The sequence below is a fragment of the Rhinoraja longicauda genome, chromosome 21, assembly GCF_053455715.1.
Source record: "Rhinoraja longicauda isolate Sanriku21f chromosome 21, sRhiLon1.1, whole genome shotgun sequence".
Classification (NCBI taxonomy): domain Eukaryota; kingdom Metazoa; phylum Chordata; class Chondrichthyes; order Rajiformes; family Arhynchobatidae; genus Rhinoraja; species Rhinoraja longicauda.
Window position 1 is genome coordinate 21,012,408 of NC_135973.1, and position 21,025 is coordinate 21,033,432.

Below are 21,025 nucleotides of genomic sequence, written 5' to 3' on the forward strand. Positions count from 1 at the left end.
AGGTAGCTTTCAGGTCAGTGAATGCTAATGCTTGCCACTGTCCAGAAAACAGGCCTTTATTCATGTTGTTCACAAAAATGCAAGAACTAATATTTTGAAGCAAAATGGTTATGCACAAAATGTGCAGTATATCTAATAAAAACATCCCAGATTTTATTAATTTATGGAATGAACAGATGACTCACTCGTGGCCTGACTAATGCCTTAGTGTTTCCCAAATGCTTTACTGTTGAATAATTAAAGTGAACGTCACACAGCATTTATAGACACAGAATCACAGCATGGAAAAAGGCTCCTCAGCCCACAGAATCTCTGCTGGCCATCAAGCACCTATCTATACGAATACCATTTTCCAGCATTTGGCCTAACCTTCTGTGTCATAGCTTTTCTAAATACTTTGTAAATGTTCAGAGAGTGCCACCCCTCTATCTGGTAGACTTCAACCATCCTCTGGGTGAGAAATCATCAAGACCGCTCTAATTCTTCCTCTTAACCTAAAGCTGTGCTCTCTGGTTGTACACATCTTTGCGAAAAGTTAGGTTTCTCACTATTTCCTCTATCCATGCCCCTCATGTATATCTCAGTTAAGAACACTCCGTTTCCCTCATCCCTCCTGTCGCACCTTTAGCCTTCTGTTCAGCAGAAAATCAAACCCAGCCTATCCCTCTTTCCTCAAAGTGGAAACGCTACTCCTGACAACACCCTAATTAATCTCCTCTGCACCCCCTCCAGTACGATCACTGGAGTTTTATGGAGTGATACCATACCCTCTTTGCTCTTAAATTCTTCTCCCCTGTTAATGAAGCAAAATATCACAATTATCTTTTTAACTATCTTACCTACCTGTGCTGCTGCCTTCAGGGTTCCTTGGATATGTACACCAAGGTCCCTCTGTTCCTTGTTATTTCCTCAGGTCCTATAGTTATTGTGCCTGTTATAGCCTTATCTGAAAATGCATCACCCCACTTATTCCAGCATTAAATTCCACCTGCCGCCACTCTTACCAACTTATCAATATTGTTCTCTTGTTGAAAACTACCACCCCTCGATTATCAACATCACTGCTGATTTGTGTTACTTGTCTAATCTTTAAGTTACCACTAATTAAGCCAAACACAAGTACAAAAGATAGAGCAAAGAGAAAGATACCAGAGTGCAGAATATTGTTTCTCAGTATTGTAACATAACAGATCCAGAGAAAGCTCCAATGTCCACAATGAGGCAGGTTAGAGAATCAGGATTGTACCCCAACTTACAATAAGACGTTCAGAAGTCTAATAACAGAGGGGAGGAAGTGGGGTGGGTAACTTTCTTCCACTGTCTTATGGACAAAGTCAGATAGAATGCATTGAGATCATCAATGATGATTGAATGATAGAATGCATTGAGATCATCATGGAGTGACATTTCTTTTTAAAAAAAGAATGAAAACATCTCTTCGGCCCACAAAGTCCATGTTGACCATCAATCATCCATTCATACCAGTTCCATGTTATCCCACTTTCACATACTCTCGCTAGAGACATCGCAATTTACTGAGACCAATTAACCTACAAACATGCACGTATTTGGGAGGTGGGAGGAGCCTGGAACGGTGGACCCAGAGGAAACCCACAGGGAGAACGTTCAAATCCACAGACAGCACACAAGATCAGGATCAAACCCGGGTCTCTGGTGCTGAGGCAGCAGCTCTATCCGCTGCGCCACAGTGCCACCCCTATTGGACTCAACTGCTGTCGCCAGCAATACTGCCCAAATTGGCCGTGTAGCCCGTTATAGCAAACAAGCCATGTCTCTAAATAACATCCATTAATCTGGAAAATTTGCCTTCCTAGTTCCAAACTGGCTGGATTATCAGTTTTACTTCACATGAAAGGTCACAGTCCATGTGGAATCAGTATGTCACACACAAAAGAGCAATTCAACTGTTTGCTAACAAATGTTTACTGCAGTAACAAGTCAGTTTACTCACTTGGTACATTTGTAGGCATTTTCTCCATCAAGCTGCTCAGGCTTCACAAACTGCTCCAGAGCTTTTGTGATGTTTGGTGCCGTCTATAAAATATTTCATATATTCAGATGAGACAAAATGATAGAATTCCTAAAAAAAATCTAAACACATTAAAATACATAAATTCTTCAAAATATTTTAATAATTTTAAATTTTGCAACCATCAAGAACTGGTCCTAAAATGGAATTCAACCAAAATTCACTTGCAACATGAAACTTAAAAGCAGCACAAATCAAAATCTAAACTGAACAGAAATTCAATTATAAAATAAGCATGTAACCAAGATCAGAATGGACTTTAGAATGTAATCATTACCATCTTTTATTATCACAAGCTTTGCAGTAATACAAAGTACTAAATGCAATTGGATGCATCATCACCCTGCCCTTTCTATCAGATGTATGATGTTAAATTGCAACACCAATCTTTTAACTTCCAGACTTTTTACAATGGAATCATATAATAATTTGGCAAAGACCGTGTTGGCTGATACACTTATGACTGCATCCAAAATCCCTACAAAAGACCACGCAGTAATGTAGAACAATTCCACCTACATTGCAAGCCAAAAACAGAATCAACTAACCACACTGGTCATTTGGTCTGTACAGCTCTTTGAAAGCTTTCCAATTAGTCCTACTCAACGGATCTTTCCCCACAGCCTTGCAGTAATTTCTTCTGCACTTTCCCAAGATAACTTTTTAAATATGGAGGGCAGAATTGGCCATAATCCAGCAATTGAGCCCAAACCAGAGACATTCCATGTAATTTCCATTCAGTTTCGATTTAGATTAGTTTATCATATAACCACAGTGCAATGAAATTCCTTGTTCACATGAAGTTCATAGAGTATACAGTTTATGGTAATGATAGCTATTACAATAATTATAACAACGATTATAAAATAGAAAGGTGAAATAAAATGTAGTGCAAAAAATTAAAATTCAATAAGTTAAAAAACAGTAAAAAGAGTTAAATGTATACGGCAGCATCTCCGGGAGGTGTGTGAAAGATTGGTTCAGGAGCATGAAGGCAGTGGGGAAGAACTTGTTCTTGCCTTTTTTCATCTACAGTTTGCTTCCCCCCCCCTCTACTTTTAGTCTGAAGAAGGGTACTGACCCAAAATGTCACCTATTCTTTTTCTCCAGAGATGCTGCTTGACCTGCTGTTAATCCAGCCTTTTATGTCTATATTTGATTTAAACCAGCATCTGCTGTTCCTACACAAGCTGTTCTTAAATCTGGATATCTGGGCTCTTAAGCTCCTGTAGCTTCTGCCAGAAGGCAGAAGAGAGTAAAGGGAATAAGTAGGAGGGCCAGACTTCCTGATGCAACACACCGTGAAGATGGAAGGAAGTGATAAGCCTGTGATGGACTTTTTCTGTCTGCTTCTATTTATAAAGATAAGGATCATGATGGGTTGGTTAGATACGATTTATTTGAAATGCTACTGACAAGTGCACACCACTCTGAGTACATGGACTGTCCACAAAGACAACCGCATAGTTTGCTACACTGGAAACAACTATAACCTCTGAGCAGTGTTACTAATGCAAGGAAAATGCTTAGAGGAAGCGAACATCTGGGTTACGAAGACCAACATCGACTAATGGAAAAAACATGTACAATACAGAGACAGGGAATGGCTTGTTAAAAATGCAAATGTAGTATGCTTTAATACCTTTATTTCCAGAGCAATATCCAAATATGGGTCATATGTGTCAGAAACTCCTTTGCAGTTTAAGCATTTAACTAAAATTAGGAAAAAGAGTTAGAAAAATGTTCTCGCTCATGGATAATACAAAATCTTCAAGATTTTATTTTTTAAACACAGAACTTCAGCTTAATACAATAAACATGCAACTTTCAATGATCAGGTAAATTGATGCCTAGAAAGCAAAAAGCAGTTTTGCATTTATACATTAAATTTTTTTAATTTAAGTATGTAAAATAATGCTGATCTTTGCAAAAAAATAACATACCTCTCGACCTTAAGTAACCTCCAAAAATTTGATATATCATTGTAGTGGCCTGTGTTTGTCTATCCAATCTACAGAAGTACCAAAAAGAAAATTCAGTATATTTTTAACTCTAAAATTAGTCTTCGGATATAATTATACACATGTTGGTAGCACAAAACACTGGTGTTGACATGTTATCAGGCTTCTGAATGGTCCTTCCATAAGCTAGGGTACAGTCCAATTCTCTACCTCATTGTGGTCTAAGAATGTCCCCTCGCTATACCTATTGTAGCCGAGTTTGGCTTGATTGGCATGCAAGCAAAGAATTTTTCACAGTACTTTTGGTACACATAACAAACTTAAACCTAAATACAATACCTCAGACCTAGCTCCTAAACCTCGCTTAGGTAAAATGTGATACTAGACACAAGCAGCACAGAATAATACCAAACACAAACACAGAATGATTTGGGAAGCCCAAAACAGTTCATTATCAATTATTCCATACAGTACTTGGTAACAACAGAAACACAGAGCATTTAAAAATCCCACCCACAAGAAATTGAACTGATCAGACTACAAAGTCTAGGAATAGGGTACCGGGTGTGAACCCCAGTGAAACAATGGTCGCTTTAAATTAAGTAGATGTCTGCCAAGTTTTATTTTAAATGACATATATCTGACTTTATTTATAAAAACCTTCCACATTAGTGTGAAGTGCACGGAAACGGGCCCTTTGGCCCAGCTCCTTCAGGTTGGCTAACATGCCCTATCTTCCCACCAGTTACATCTTCCCATCTCTATCCCCTTCCACCTTCCGCAGAGGCCTCTCCCACTGCAATTCCTTGGTTCATTCATCCCTTCCCACCCAAACCACCCTCTCATTAAGTACTACTGTCTTTTCATCTCTGGCCTTTGTCCAACCATCTGCCTATCAACCCCCCCCCCCCTCACTTGTATCCACCTATTACTTGCTAGGCTTTGTCCTACCTCCCCTCTTTCAGCTCCAACAATCAGTCAAAAGAAAGGTCCTGACCTGAAATGTCAACTATCCATGTTGCTGTCTGACGCGCTGAGTTACTCTAGCACTGTCCTTTCTATTGCCCCATTTAAGCTAGTTCCATTTATCTGCATTTGCCCCATATCCTATCCATGTATCCAATCCATTGTCCAAGTGTTGATATAGTACCTGCCTCAACTTCCTCCCAAGGCAGCTTGTTCCATATACCCCCTATCCTCTGAATGGAAAAAGCTGCCCCTCAGGTTCCTAATAAATCGTGCTTCTCTCACCTTAAACCTATGTCCTCTGGTTTTTGATTCCCCCTACTCTGAATAAAATACTCTGTGCATCCACCTTATCTATTCCCCTCATGGTTTTATACACCTCTATTATCTTCCACTTATCCTATAGGGACCTTCACCTTTTTGCAAAACACAAATTGCTGGAGTCACTCAGCAGGTCAGGCAACATCTGTGGAAGGAATGGACAGGTGACCTTTTGGATCGGGAAAGCACTAGTTTGCTTTTAAGATAGCATTGTAGCCATTCAATATATTTTATCGTGCCATGATATTTTACATTATGCAGCATATAAATTCAATCTTTGCATAGCCATTAATATTCAAAATATCAAAAAGTACTGCTCAATCTCAAAACCTATAATTAGACACTCACTTGTTGCTTCCATTTAGGCATGCTTTCTGGAGAGCATCCACTGTGTAACGGAGAAATTCATGTGCATCTTCCTGGTTTCCAAATCGAAAATGTTTAGCTATTCCTAAAAGAATGCAAATTTAACAATGGAATTGACTGGTAACCATGTTCAGAATATTTTGAAAAATTAATCTTTTAATACAAAATGCGTTTTCGAGCTCGTTACCATGGCAAAAGTTTATTCCGACAAGTTTAGGGGGGAAACTAAAGGGTAAAAGAGAATTTTGACCTGTGCTGAATTGGCTGACCAGAGACAGGGCTATTGTCTTTAATGCTCTAGGGAATTGGGGGAAAAAGTCCTGTCTTGATCACCATTCTAATGGACACTGCTGAAACACAACTGAGGGCAGGTCCAAGCTCAAGTGTGATATAACCTATCTCTAATAGTATGTGAACAAGACTACTGATCAATAACCCAAATATCAAGACTGCAGATAACTATTCCTAAAGCTACTGCCCATAAGAAAAAAGATGGGCTACCCCCAATGGTCTGGTTTGAACTTGAATGTAGATTCAAGCTGTAGTTGGCCATATATTATGTCAGAGAACATGAGAGATCAGTTTAACGAACCAGAAGAATGTAAATCAGGCAGAGATTGTAATGATAATTCATTTTAATCCACTGCAACAGCGGAAGTAATCAATGTGCGTATACTAACACATGCAGTCACAGGTGATGGAGACAAGGAACTGGTTTACAAAAAAGACAAAGCGCCGGAGTAACTCAGTAAGTTAGACAGCATATCTGGATGACATGAACAGATGACTTTTCGGCTGGGATTCTTTTCAAGAGTGAAGAAGGGTCACGACCCAAAATGTCACCAATCCATGTTATCCAGAAATGCTGCCTGACCCGCTGAGTTATTCCATTCTTTTAGTGTCTTTTTCGGTCAAAGTTCAAATACTGTGCTAAATTCTTATGTCCAATGTACATCTTGTATACGAGCAATGAACTCCAAAAACTATTGATCTAGTCACAATGCAATAAAAATATCATTTATTTGATTTATGTAACACCAACTGAGACCATTGTTACAATTGTTCATGTTGATAAATGCAAACCCCTGGAAGTTCAAAAATTCCCAGACTTCATCTGGATATCCCAAACAGTTCAGCACTAAATACAGGAGCTGCCAATTAGTAAAATTCATGAAGCAAACCTTCAGAATAAAATGTAATAATATTTTTATTTTCTCTCTAGCCACAACGAAATAACAGTTATCAATTAGGATTAGTTTAGTTTAGAGATACAGCGCAGAAACAGGCCCTTCGACCCACCGAGTCCATACCAACCAGTGATCCCCACACACTAACACTATCCTACACACACTAGGGACAATTTACAATTTTACTGAAGCCAATTAACCTACAAACCTGTACGTCTTTGGAGTGTGGGAGGAAACCCACGCAGGTCACGGGGAGAACGTACAAACTCCAAACAGACAAGCACCCGTAATCATGATCGAACACTGGTCGCTGGCGCTGTAAAGCAGCAACTCTCCCGTTGTGCCACCGTGCCGCCCAAATATACACATTCTATAAAACTCATCACAGAAGAGATCTCAGATTATTCCCAATGAAATATGAATAGCTGTTTCAAAGAATTCTATGTGAACTTAAGAAACAGATAAGAAATGGGAAGTTTAATGGTTTCACTTTCAGGTACCAGTGTAAAACACTTCCCTGTATAAATACAATAAGTCACAGCACCACCAGTCAATTGGCTGATTGGCCACTCTATTGGCTAAAGAATCTGGACTATTTAAGTTTGTTATAAAATTGCCTGGCAGTTCTTTTAATATTTCTATTTAATGCACAAGTGTGCTAATCTTTTCCTGAAACTCACCAGTTCCATTGCACGCAATTAAAGAAGAATTCAAAAAGACTAAACGCCAGGACAACTGCACTACTGTAACATCATAAATTGAGTAGTTGATCTGGCAGGTGTGCCTTCACCTTTTAAACAAGGCATACAGTTCATTTCAGCTGCCCAAGTCAGCAATAAACAAACCTGTTCCTGCTGAACTAATAGATCCAATTTATAATTTGAAATGATGTATTTGCTATTTATTAAAGTGATGCCTAGTCATTTATGTTATCAAACGTTAAATTAAAGATGCAAAATAAATAAGTACCATATTTCAAAATGCAGAGTGGCTAACTTTCTACAAATTGCCATAAAACTGATGCATACTCAGCAAATACAGAATTAGACACAGAGGATGGTCTGCGTATTTATAATTTTAATTAAACTTTTCTTCTGATGTCTGCAGTTCCACCATTTCAAGTTAAATTCAAAATGTGTTACCAGTTATTATTTTACATGATGACCCAGTACATAATTAAGTTATTCAAAAGAGAGAACTTTCAAGAGGTTACCGAGACATTAAACCTTGGGAGTGTAGCAACAAATTCAACTCCTCTTAGATACGAACACCAGCTAATTCTGTGGCATTAAATCAATCATCGCACATACACCAAAGATACTCTGTTTATAGAGGCAGCTCTAGTTTACTGTCAATGATCGACTCTTTGAGCAATTCATTATGAATAAATTATCCAAATCCTGAAAATATTTAAATATGTTAAAGGGAACTACTCAGTTAAAACATCATCTATTTCATGTGTCACTGGAAAATTATACAGTAATTCAAAATGTTCCACCTTTCTGGAACACAAAAGATTACATTAAAAAAAAGGGCAGAAGCTTAAAAGCAAAGAATCAAAAGAATAAAGTACACTGTAATTAAAAAGTTATATTAAAACGGGGCCTGATTTTCAGCAATTCAGCACTCGCAAAAAATGTGTTTTAGCACTTTTATGTAGGTCTGTCACTTTGCAATGAATTTATTTTTGGCAATTTTGCAAATTTGAGCATTGATCAGGATATCAAATTAGTAATCACAAATGCAAAGTTTTCCCATTTTTAATGAATGCATCAAGTGTAGAGGAAGTTCCTTATAAGTTTGGTAAAAATCTAATAAAGTCTAACTTACTGAGGTCACGATTCAGTGCTTAGGTGCTGTATCCAGTTCACCTACTGATTTATCAAAAGGTACCACGAGTCTGAAGAGAAAAATCACTGATCAAGTTTGGTGAAAATCAGATAAAATGTTAAGTTACTGAGGTGATAAGTTAGCGTTCATGTATAAGGTCTACAGAAGCACAGTCCAGCACACCAGGCATGCCATTTTCAAAAGGAATCCGAGATAATAGATAGGAAGTCACGAGTTCTGTTTAAGTTCTCATGAGTTCTCGGGTTATTGGGATGAAATATCAATGAAGTGCTTTTACACAAATAAAAAACAAACCTCCAAACCTTTTGTATCTTTAAACTTAGCTTGTATCTGGTACAGCATTTTTAAGAATCCTCCCATCTGGTCCACTGACTTCAAGGGAATATTGGGTCAAATTTTGTGGAGTACTTGGATTTTTTAAAACTAAGGATTTTGGGGAAAATTGCATTCCATAAAAATTACAAACCAGTAGCCTAGTTAGCAGTTTCAACTCAAAGTCAGCAAAATTCTCAAACTCTAGACACACACAGTGGAACTTCCATTATCCACATTTCAATTATCTGCCAAGACTTTTGTACAAAATCTTACCTTACTACACAGCCTGCTAATATCAATCTCCTTCAGACAGAAGTTAACCTTAGGCATAAAAAAGATTAAATTTAGTTTTTGTTATGTGAATAAATCTTTTCTGTGCCAAGAGTATTCTTTTACGCTACACATTTCAAAATTTGTGAATAGTGCTATCAATTGTCAATATTTACTGCAGAATATCACATTAAAGCAGATAATTGAGGTTCCACTGTATTGTTATTTTGACAGTTTATTGAATTGAGTTAACTCAAGAAAAAGCAGTTCTTACGTCTGAGATCATTAATGACGGACATAGGCTTGATAACATTCCCAGAATTGGAAAAGACCTGGGTAATATGGTTCTGCATCATGCACATCATACAGAATCCCTGTTCGTTACCTATAAGGAAAAATAATGACAATTATTGCCTCTTAGTGAATCAGACAATGTACAGTGTTTATTGGGAAATTAGCTAAGTCGGTGTACCCATCCATTGTTAAACAGTATGACCATACCCTAACACTCACGTCACTCATTTTTCTTTCAACCTACACCTGCTAAAGTTCTCTCACAAAACTTACTCTCAGAATAATCCGAGTCCCATTTATGATCTTCTCACAACAGCAAAATGTACAAAACTAAAATTCCCATTAATACTGGGATCTTAGCAGGTCATTGCGCTTTATTGAAAAACAAAACTGCAGATGCTGGAAAACTAACACAAAAACAGAAAATGCTGGAAATACACAGTAGGTCCCATGGATATGCAGGGAATGGTGGGAGGTGGATTACATTCAGGCGGAGGAGATTGGATGAACTTGGCATTGAGTTTGACACAGACATTGTGGGCCACAGGGGTGTGCTGTTTTATATTCTAAATGGGACTAGGATGCATATATTGGGCGGCATGATTGAGCTGGTGTGCAGGGCCTGTGTCCATGACGATGAGGTCAGGTGGCATTTGTGTGAAGAGAAACAAGAGTTAATATTTCAGGTTAGAGACTTCTTCAGAACCATTCTAACAAAGGGTCTCCAACTTGAAGTGTTGATTCTGTTTCTCTTCCCACAAATGCAGCCTGACCAGCCGAGGATTCCCAGCATCTTCTGTTATCCCTCTTCATTGTTAGCCTCCATGAACGCCTCCCGTTAACTAACTTTGCAGGCTTCCACTCTCTAAACAATGTTGCTAGTGATATCTAATTGTGCACAGAATCCCTCAACAATTAATCCCTGTCTGTGTGCTGCCTACAGTGTAACTCGTACATGTCTTTGGAGAGGTAACATCCAGTACTACAACTCTCCCATCTACAATTGCTCTCAGTTTTAACTATATCAGTGTGGTCAGGCTGCCTGTCCGAGATCTAGCACAGCAAGGTTTTCAATTTGGCCAAGCTCACTGCAACAAAAACTGAAGTCATCGCATTTGGCCTTCATCAACAAACATTTGTTGTTGCAACCCCCTCCAGCTGCTTTCCAAGTCACTCTCCAACCTTTTGACTCAAACCTCACTCAAATCTCTCCTCGTCCGACCCTAACCATCTAAAACCAAAATTTCCATTACAGAACCCTTTACTTTTCCTTTTATGTTCTCAGCTGTTCTTAGTTTCTCCTCCTAATCTTGTTTTCACACAATCTAACCTTCAAACATCACATTAAAACATTTGAAATATTCATATAAAGCACCACTATATTCCGTTTGCAATAATATTATTCACATTAAAAATGCTCTAACATAGATGCTGAAAGTAAATATTGGTGTAGGAAGGATCTCACTTTCAAGCATGTTTGGACACGTTCGATGCAAGGCTGCGGGAGATGCACCGTAAAGGGTCTTCAAAGACGAAAAATAACCTCCAGCACTCCAGGAATTTCATTTAAACTACTCTTAACAAGAGGGCATGTGCGAACAACAGAGTGCTGATGCCAAGTTGTTTTAACTTCATGTTTAAAATGCCTTTGGCAACAGGCTAGCACACTGGGCAATTAGCTGAAGGCACGTATATTAACTCCTAACCATGAGGGGTTCATCAACTTTTAACAGAAACAAAAATCATCCCTGCCTTTGATAATGCAATTCTGGCGAACATTCTTAGTCAGAGTCAAAGTCATACAGCATAATGACAGGTCCTTCGGCCCAAATCTTCCATGCTGACCAAGATGCCCCATCTAAGCTATCTCATTTGCACGCGTATGATTTTATACACCTCCACAAGATCACTCCACAACCTCTTGTGCGCCAAGGAATAGAGACCTAGCCTGTCCAACATCCCCCTCTAGTTCAGGCCCACCATTCCTGGCAACATCCTCAAATCTTCCCTGCACTCTTTCCAGCTGTTCAACACTGCCAACTTAATGAGCCCCAAAGCTGTACCGTGTCCTGATTTCCGTTCACACATCACCTCCAGTATGTAGGACGGAACTGCAGATACTGAAGATAGACACAAAGTACTGGAGTAACTCAGCGAGTCAAACAGCATCTCTCGAGAAAAAGGATGGGTGATGTTTCGTGTTGGAGCCCTTCAGACCTGAAGCAGGGTTCCAACCCGAAATGTCACCCATCTTTTTACTATAGAGATGCTGCCTGACTCGCTGAGTTATTCCAGTATTATGTGTCTACCTCTAGGGTTCACTTCATTGTAGGACGACAGGCCTATTCCTGCACTGTACTGTTTGTTGGAATCACATCTATCCCGCTGGGCAAAATGGCAATTTGGAAAAACTGCATACTTATTTTAAACTCTTCTCTATCATTGAGGCGTAACCTCAAGGAATATTTGCACACTTCCCAATCTGATCTCTCAATCCCATATTAAATTGTTCCATTGCTGGTGGCTGCGCTTTCAGTTGTGAAGGTCCCAAGTTCTGGAATTGTTTCCTACAATTTTTCCACTAGCTTTCTTCCTGCAAGAAGCTCCTTAAAACCTTCCTCTTTAATCAATAGCAATCCGAGAGACCGGTATTTTAATGCGTATTCTCAAGAGGGGAGGGAGGGGGATTGGAAAGAGAAAAAAATATCTGGAAACAGATTAGAAAATTGCTAAGGAGAGACACAAAGTACTGGAGCAACTCCACGGGTCAGTCAGCACCTCTGGGGAAAAAGGGTAGGAGTTGTTTCTTCAGACTGAAAGTAGGGGATTGGGGGGGAGGTGAAGAACTGGGGGAGAGAAAATTGCTATCTACATACATGTTCTGGAATGTTCCCGGGACAGCATGTAGTTTGCAAGTGGCGGCGTATAGGTCAAGCACTGCAGAGCAGAATTCAGGAAGCAGGTGTTGCCCAGGTTTTGGAGGCCAGCTCCAATTTTATGGATCTGCTGCCATTTCAACAAAATCTTCTCTGTTGGAAACAATATTTTCTGTGGGGGTGCTATCCCATCGCCACTGCCCAGCACATCTGAAATAAAAATGGTAAAATAAATGGAGATCGCATTTCAGATTCCTCAGCATTAAATAAACATTATATATTGGGCATATTACTTTCATTAAAGGATGTTTATAATAACAATGTTCTAGCTGAGAATAATTGGTCAGGATAGATCAAGCTAGATGACCACTTTGTGGCAAGTGAATAAATCTGACTTTTCGTCCATAACTTATACGAATCTTGGTGGTGAAATCACCCTGCTTTCCGAGTGTTCACACCCTATACCTTAGGGGCAATTTTACACAGGCCAATTAACCGACAAACCTGCACATCTTTGGGATGTGGGAGAAAACTGGAGCACCCAGAGGAAACCTGTACAGTCATAGGGAGAACGTACAAATTCCACACAGACAGCACCCAAGGTCAGCATCGAACCCAGGTCTCTGGTGGTGATATAGCAGGTCTACCAGCTGTACCACAATGCTCTGAGTGAAGTTGAGTATACAATATACTACTTGCTGTGTTATATCCCCACCCAACTTCCAATTGATTGGCAAAATCTGCTGCCAACACACACAGTACATTAAAAAAAAGCAGGATTCTGCATCATCTGTTTTACTCTACACACAGTTCTTTAGAATAAATTAAAAGGCAAAAATGAATGGTAATTCTTGAGATCTGCCTGTCATATTTAGCTTAGTTTAAAGATGCAGCGTGGAAACAGGCCCTTTGTCCAAATGAGTCCACGTTGATCATCAATTACCCATTCGCACTAGTGCTGCTATCCCACTTTCCCATCCACTCCCCACACACTAGGGGCAATTTAAGACGCCAATGAACCTACAAACCCGCACATATTTGGGATGTGGAAAGAAACCAGAACATCCAGAGGAAATCCAAGTGGTCACAGGGAGATTGGGCAAATTCCACACAAATAGCACCAAGATCAGGATTGAATCAGATCTCAGGCTCTGCGAGGCGGCAGCTCTACCAGCTGCACCACCCTAAATATCATGGTAGAATTGCGTGTTAACTAAATACATGCTTTGCACAACAGAGCAGTATCTGAGTTTTCAGTAGCTTGTGCTCAAGTCAAATTTAAGCACACCCACACTAGGGGCAATTTACAGTGGTAATTGAACAAAACCAGCATATCGAATGAACATGGGAGGAAAGTGGAACATAGGGGTAAATCCACGTGGTCACAGAAAGAATTTGCAAATTCCATGTAGGCAGCAGCAGAGGTTAGTATTAAATCCCATTTGTGGAATGGGGACAGCTGCAATACCTGCAGCAGCTCGATGGTGCCTCGTCCACAAATCACTGTTGGTCATACATCACAAATACTAACTAGTAACCACAAATAAATATTATTTAACAACTTCCCCTCAGGCAGAGGCAGTGTTCACCAAATATTTGAAAGAGGATTCAGCATAAACATCCAACATTTCTACTCTCAATACCCACACACATACCCAAGTAGTTTCATTTCTGTCACATTTTCTGAAGGAAAATAAGTTTTATTTACCTTTTAAAATAGCTGTGGATTTATTGCAAAATTTTGAAACGTCATTAATTTAAGCAAAACAGTACAAGCTGATAAGGACATGAAATTTAGCAATCCATAAGTTAATAAATCCTATGTTTTGCATGCTGCTCCAAATAGTCAAACAGACACTGAAAGCAAACCAATATGGATAATCAAAAATATTCTTGAAGTTCAAGCAAATATTCTACAAGCAAACATACAAAAAAGGGAAATAGGAATCATGCACAAAAGTCAAAGTCAAGAGTGTTTAACATGTGTAGCGACAATGGAGAATGAAATTCTTACTTGCTGCAGCTTAACAAGCCCACATATAGAATAACATACAGAAAAATAATCCAGGAAGATTTCAGAGGTCAGTAAGTGTTTGACAGCTGAAATATTTTGAGCTATCCAAGGACCTGCTTATCAGTACAATTGCTGCACTAGGTAGAAGGTTAAAAAACCAACACACAATTTGATCATAATCTTGACTGACAACTTAGTGCATTAGTGCGAGTGCTATACTGTAAGGAGATGACAGCTTTTAAGTGCAACATTAAGCTGAGCTCCTGTGGCTGTTCATATAGATGCAAGCGATCCCATGGCGCAATTTGAAGATAGGAATTTAAGCTTTTGCACACTACACACAAGCCTACAAGTCAATCACCTCACTGGCTGTTGAGACTTCACAGTATGCAATCGACACTTGCATCCATCTATATAAAATGAGTAGATTTCAGGAGTAATTGGTTGTGAAGTGGCAAGACAACCGATGAGCAAGTTAAACCATGTCTACACAATACAGGAAGGAATACAAGGACCATTTGATATAGTTAATGGGGAGCAAATTGGTGGATTATAAACATCAACCTGAATTACCTCAGAGAAATTACCCGCCCTTCTGGAAATATAATGTAAAAGTATGTTCTTCTGTTCCATAGGGAGTGGTAAGAAAAAAAGTTACTTAACTGGTTCCAGTGTAAATGCATACTAAACATAGAAACATAGAAAATAGGTGCAGGAGGTCATTTGGCCCTTCGAGCCAAATTAGTACTACTAATAGGGTATTAAAACTGGCCAGCAATAGGAATACATCGCCCATCAACTCCACTGACTGCATCGATACTTCACGATGCCTCGGCAAGACCACCAGCAAAATCAAGGACGTCTCAACCCAGTCATTCCCTCTTCTCCCCTCTCCCAGCAGGCAAGAGGTACAGAAGTTTGAAGATGCGTACCTACAGATTCAAGGACAGTTTATTCCCAGCTGTAATTAGGCAGCTGAACTGCCTCACTCCAGCTAGAGTGCGGTCCTGACCTCCCATCTCCTTCACTGGAACCCTTTAAACTATCTTTAATCGGACTTTATCTTGCACTAAATGTTGCACCCTTTATGCTTTGGCTGTGCACTCTGGATGGCTTGATTGTAATCATGTATAGTCTTTTCTTTGACTGGATAATACACGACAAAAAATAAAATACAGGACAAAAATAAACTAAACTAATGGCTGGAACTTATCTACACAACCATTTTTCAGATATAATAGATTCTGCTGTGCAGGTTGAGAACAGGAAGAGTGACGAGGAGAAATTTTTACCAAGTTTAAGTAGAATATTGTATTCCAATTTCTTTACTTGCAATAGGATCAAAGGTTCTGTTTTTGTCTTAAAAATTGAGAATTGCCACTGCAGTGCATCTTAAAGATAGTAGCCCAGAAGATGCCTGGCTGCCTTGTCCATGATCTCATCTCATATCTCACCAACATTTCAACATCACTGCAATCTGTCATTCCCAACCCAAAACCCTTAATTCTGTTAGCTCTTGCACCCTGCACCAGTTCAATGTATTTCCTACAGTTGGGAAATATCATGATGTGGATTTTTTGTGACAGGAAAGCATGGAGCACAATTTAAGGGTCAAAGTACAGAAATGAAAAGTGGAATTGCCCTAATAAATATGGTGCAGAAAACATTATCATTTTGAACTGCAGAAGTTCTTTTGTATTCAACAATATTTTCTCTCTTACATTCCATGTCCCATATTCAGGATTTCGAGCAAATTACTGGGATTAATCAGTGGTCCAACAGTAAACCCGGAGCAAATGATCAGCAGAACATCGACGTCCATCAGACAGTGCTTTGCAGAAGAAACGGCATATAAATCATGTACCACCACCAGTGCATGGTTTACAAATTAATGAGAAAGTGTGCAACACAGCATTTAGGTTTTGTCACTGAGAAAGTGTAATAATGAAGGAAATTCAAGTGCTGAATTAAAAAGACAAGCGATTTTAACCAAAAGAACATCAAGGTAGAGACACTAGGAACTAAAGATGGTGGTTTACAAAAAAAAGTGCCGGAGTAACTCAGCGGGTCAGGCAGCTTGTCTGGAGAACATGGATAGTTGACATTGTGGTTGGGAACATCATGTCACCTATCCATGTTCTCCATAGATGCTGCCGGCCCTGTTAAGTTTCTCCAGCACCTTGTCTTTTTATAGAACACTAAGTTGGGTGGCAATAGAGAGAGAAAAAATTGACCCTGTTGTTCAAATTGAAGCATGCATCAAAAAAGAAATAAAAGCTATTTTGTCTCATCTGGTGGGCAAATGGTTTCAGATAAAGGAAGAAAAACACACGGAACTGTAAGTTTGGCATTACTTTAGACAAAGAAAACTTAATTGAAAACTTACTTTGATCTTTTTGCACTGGTTGCTTTGATTTCTCTTGAAGAGACATTGCATTGGTGTATAAAGCAGTTCCAGGCATAGGTCCTAAGATTTTGTTCTTGGGTACCTCAGTAATGGGAGATGTTGCACCCCAACTTGCAGTTCCTGGCTCCATGTTCTTCTCCTTGGCGATTCCAGAGAAAGGTGCCACGGAGCTGCAGATCTGGTTCTTGCAAGCTGCAGTGTTCGACGCCTCAGTCACTTTATCAACTATGGTCATTATTCATTTCTGGAAGAATACGGTGCAAAGAAAGGCTGTTATCCACAAGGTCACCTTTAACTATTAGATCATAAGACATAGGAGCAGAACAAGGCCATTCAGCCCATTGAGTCTCCTCCAACCATGGATAATCTATTTTCCCTTTTAACCCCATTCTCTTGCCTTCTCCCCGTACCCTTTGATGCCCATACTAATCAATTTCCAATGTAACAATACCCAATGATTGTAAACATTGCCATCTGTGGCAATGCATTTCACAAACTCACCGCACATTGGCTAAAGAAGCTGAACTGTTTACCTAATCCATAATAATTTTAACAATCACACATTCTTTAAAATGTTTCCCTCTGTATAAATGTTGCCTTAAACACGTGTCAAACACGTGTCTCCTCACCACTGCTCAACTTTCTATTCATGCATTATTGTTTAATGAAAGTATTAATACAAGTATTAAGGTGCTTTGTAGGAGTATTATCAAACAAAAAATACTGATTCTGTGCCACACAAAGTGATAATTGAGCATATAAGCTAAGATTTTAGATATACAGCGTGGGAAAAGGTAATTCGGCCCATCAAGTCAGCGCTGACCAATGATCACCCCATACACTAGCACTATCCTACACACTAGGGACAAGTTATAAAACTACCAAAATCAATTAATCTACAAACCTATACAATTTTGGAATGTGGGAGGAAACCAGGGCTCCTGGAGAAAACCCACTCAGTCACAAGGAGAGCATACAAATTATGTACAGACAGCACCAATAGTCAGGATCGAACCTGGGTCTCTGGCGCTGTGGGGCAGCAACTCTACCGCAGCACCGCAGTGCCACACTCTCCACCCATTATTTTAAATACAATTTCTCCATTACAAAGCTTAAGAAAATGGTATGTTTTACAGGGAGGTTCTGAGAGAAAGAGGGGCAGTAAGGAACCGGGAAGATTTGGCAGTCAAAGGCCAGCATGAAATTTAAGGCCAGAAAGAGTGCAAATATCTCTGAGGGTGATAGAGCTGGAGGAAACCTCAGGGATAAGAGAGCAAGCATGTGGAAGGATCTGAAAACGACCATGAGAATTTTAAAGTCAAGGCAAATTGCTCAGGGGAGGTAGGTGGGTGTATGAAACTTGGCCTGAGTTAGTACAGAGATGGAGCTTTGCACGAGCTTCGAACAGAATGAGGAGGTCTTTCAATTAGTTAAGTAGTAGTAGTAACAGGCATGGATAAAGCTTTTGGTGGATGAACTGAAGCAGTGCCCCAATTAGTCATTATATTTTCCTCACAAAATGTTAAAGGTCTGAGTATAACCATATTCCTTTACACTCATACTTTTGATTACTAATGCCTCAGTAGAGAGGAAAAATTCATCAATTAATCTTGAGATTCACTGAAGAACAGCACCTCACTTTCCGCATGGATAGCAATATACCCCAACGGAATGAAGATTGATTTCTCAAATTTCAAGTAGCAACCCCCCGCCCTCTTCTCTTTCTCCTGCCCCCCACTCCCCCACCCAGGTATGCATATATCTATCCACCATCTCCCACCAACCTAGTCACCCTGCTCCTTTCCCCTCTGCCGTACGCTCATCTCCCATTCCCATGTCCCAGATTTTTCTTTTCACACTCTCTTTCCCCTTCCACCCATATCTATTTACACGGTTATTTATTTTTCTTTACATGGTTGTCCAAGAGTTCTTACTTCTTTCCAATTTCTGTCATGGTCAAGTACGGGTCATTACTTTTGCACAAAAAATAATGTAGGGTACAGAAATGGAAGTTTCCTAATAATTTTCTGCCCAATACAACAAATAAGAAATATAATAAAAAAGGAACAGCAGATGCTGGTGTCTACCAAAGATAGCCAGAATGTGCTGGAGTAACTCAGCGGATCAGGCAGTATCTCCGGAAAAAATGGATAGATGATGTTTAGGGTCCGGACCCTTCATACTGAGATATCAAACAAAAAATGTCTTCTACTTCTGGCCACAGCTTAATTGCACACAAACTAATTAAAACAACCCAGGGAAACAACATGGGTGGGCTAGAATGGAAATTGATATATAGAACATAGAACAGCACAGGAACATGCCCTTCAGCCCTTAACAGGTGTGCTGAACATGTTGTCAAGATAAACTAATTTCATCTGCCTGCACGTGATCCATACTCCTCCATTCCATGCATATCCATGTGCCGATCTAAAAACCTCTTAATTACCAACATATAAAATATGCTGGAAAGTTTTATGAACAATGAGTATGTCTATCTTTCATCCCTCAACAGGGTCAATGATCAGAATTAAAATCTGTTAAAAATCTCCAAATTTAGTAAGTGAATCCGAGGTACATGCACCTTACTGGACTCCTAAGGTATTGAACAATAACTTTTCTTGAGAGTCAGAGAGTTACACGACTTCTGGGATATCCAAAGGGTATCAACGTGGTTGATGATATTGTTGGCATGTTAGCACTGGCTGTTCTCTCCAATGGAGAGGTTCCTAATGTCCACTGTTCTACACCCGTGATGGTGCCATTCACATATGGCAAAGGAGGAGCAAGGACTTCAGGACAGCTGTATTCCCTCCAAGTACTGGTTGTCAAAAACCATAAGATAGAGCGAAGCAATCAGGGTCGCTGGAAGACGATTTGTAGTACTGTCATTTATCATTTTGTGCTATTTATGTTTGAGGATCTCCAATGTTTCCAGATTCACTTCTCCTTTGACCTACCCTGGGAGTTAGCATGACTCAAGATCATAGCAGAATGACATCAGGAAGTAAGCAGCAGAGTTGCAGGGAGAACCTCCCCAAAGCTGACAGGTCTTGCAAAAAAATTGAGCGCAACAAAATCTATAGGTAAAAGTCATAAAAGCATGCTAACAAAGTATATGAAAAACTCAATACTCAATCCAGCTATTACAAAATTGATACAAGTAGAAAATTGCACAAAAGCATATTTGTACCAGCCGCCTACACAGAAAGTGGCAATGAATGTTTTACATTCACTGTACAAGGCAGCACAAATGGAAGAATGAGATACAAAAGAGCAGGGATTAAAATGTTAGCATATATTTTACCTCTGAGGTTTCCGCCTGCTTTAAGACAACCATCATTGCTGTGCATTCATTCAAGAGAGAGCTAGATAGAGCTCTTAAGGATAGCGGAGTCAGGGGGTATGGGGGAAAAAGCAGGAACGGGGTACTGATTGAGAATGATCAGCCATGATCACATTGAATGGCGGTGCTGGCTCGAAGGGCCGAATGGCCTACTCCTACACCTATTGTCTATTGTCTAAGGAAAGCAATGTAACATGCCTTAATGACGACTGTCCAGTGGCTCTGACATCCACCATCATGGAGTACTTTGAGAGGCTAGTCATGGTGCACACCAACCCCAGCCTCCCAAACAACCCTCGATTCCTTGTATTTTAACTACCATCACAACAGGTTCACTGCAGACACCATTGCCCTGGCTCTGCACACATCCTTGGAAGGTCTGGATAACAAGGACATCGATGTCAGACCTCCAATTATTGGCAATAGCTCCACCTTTAAAGCCATACTTCCCACAAAATTCATCTCCAAACTCGTGGATGTAGGACTCAGCATCCCTCTTTGCAACTGAATCTTCAAATTATGACTCACAGACAGCAATCAGTAGCAATCAGTAAGGATAGGCAACATAACATACACCACAATAATTCTCAACAGTAATTATAAGGCTGCATTCTCAGTCTCTCACTATACTCCCTTCGCACACACGATTGGCCAAGTTCTGCTCTAACTCCATTACCAGTTTGCAGTGACACCTCTGTACTGGGCCGTATCTTGAACAGTGCCAAGGAGAGAAAGAACTTAGTAATATGGTGTCAAGATAACAACCTCTCCTTCAACGTCAGCAAATCATGGATTTCAGGA

At 39.7% G+C, this 21,025-nt stretch overlaps 1 protein-coding gene across 2 annotated transcripts in view; it reads right to left on the minus strand.

Annotated features, from left to right (window-relative positions):
• Positions 1 to 21,025, minus strand: part of usp42 (ubiquitin specific peptidase 42) — a 57,943-nt gene that overhangs the window by 24,301 nt on the left and 12,617 nt on the right. The window contains exons 2-8 of one of the 2 annotated variants that reach the window (XM_078418055.1): positions 16,858 to 17,122; positions 12,458 to 12,667; positions 9,562 to 9,672; positions 5,647 to 5,749; positions 3,994 to 4,061; positions 3,693 to 3,763; positions 1,973 to 2,055 (exon numbers count right to left, since the gene is read on the minus strand). In XM_078418055.1, coding sequence (XP_078274181.1) covers positions 1,973 to 2,055; positions 3,693 to 3,763; positions 3,994 to 4,061; positions 5,647 to 5,749; positions 9,562 to 9,672; positions 12,458 to 12,667; positions 16,858 to 17,113 — 902 coding nt within the window. In that variant the 5' untranslated portion in view covers positions 17,114 to 17,122. Of the gene's footprint in view, positions 1 to 1,972; positions 2,056 to 3,692; positions 3,764 to 3,993; positions 4,062 to 5,646; positions 5,750 to 8,681; positions 8,708 to 9,561; positions 9,673 to 12,457; positions 12,668 to 16,857; positions 17,123 to 21,025 lie in introns of those variants that run through there. The other variant, XM_078418056.1, reaches the window with a different exon arrangement.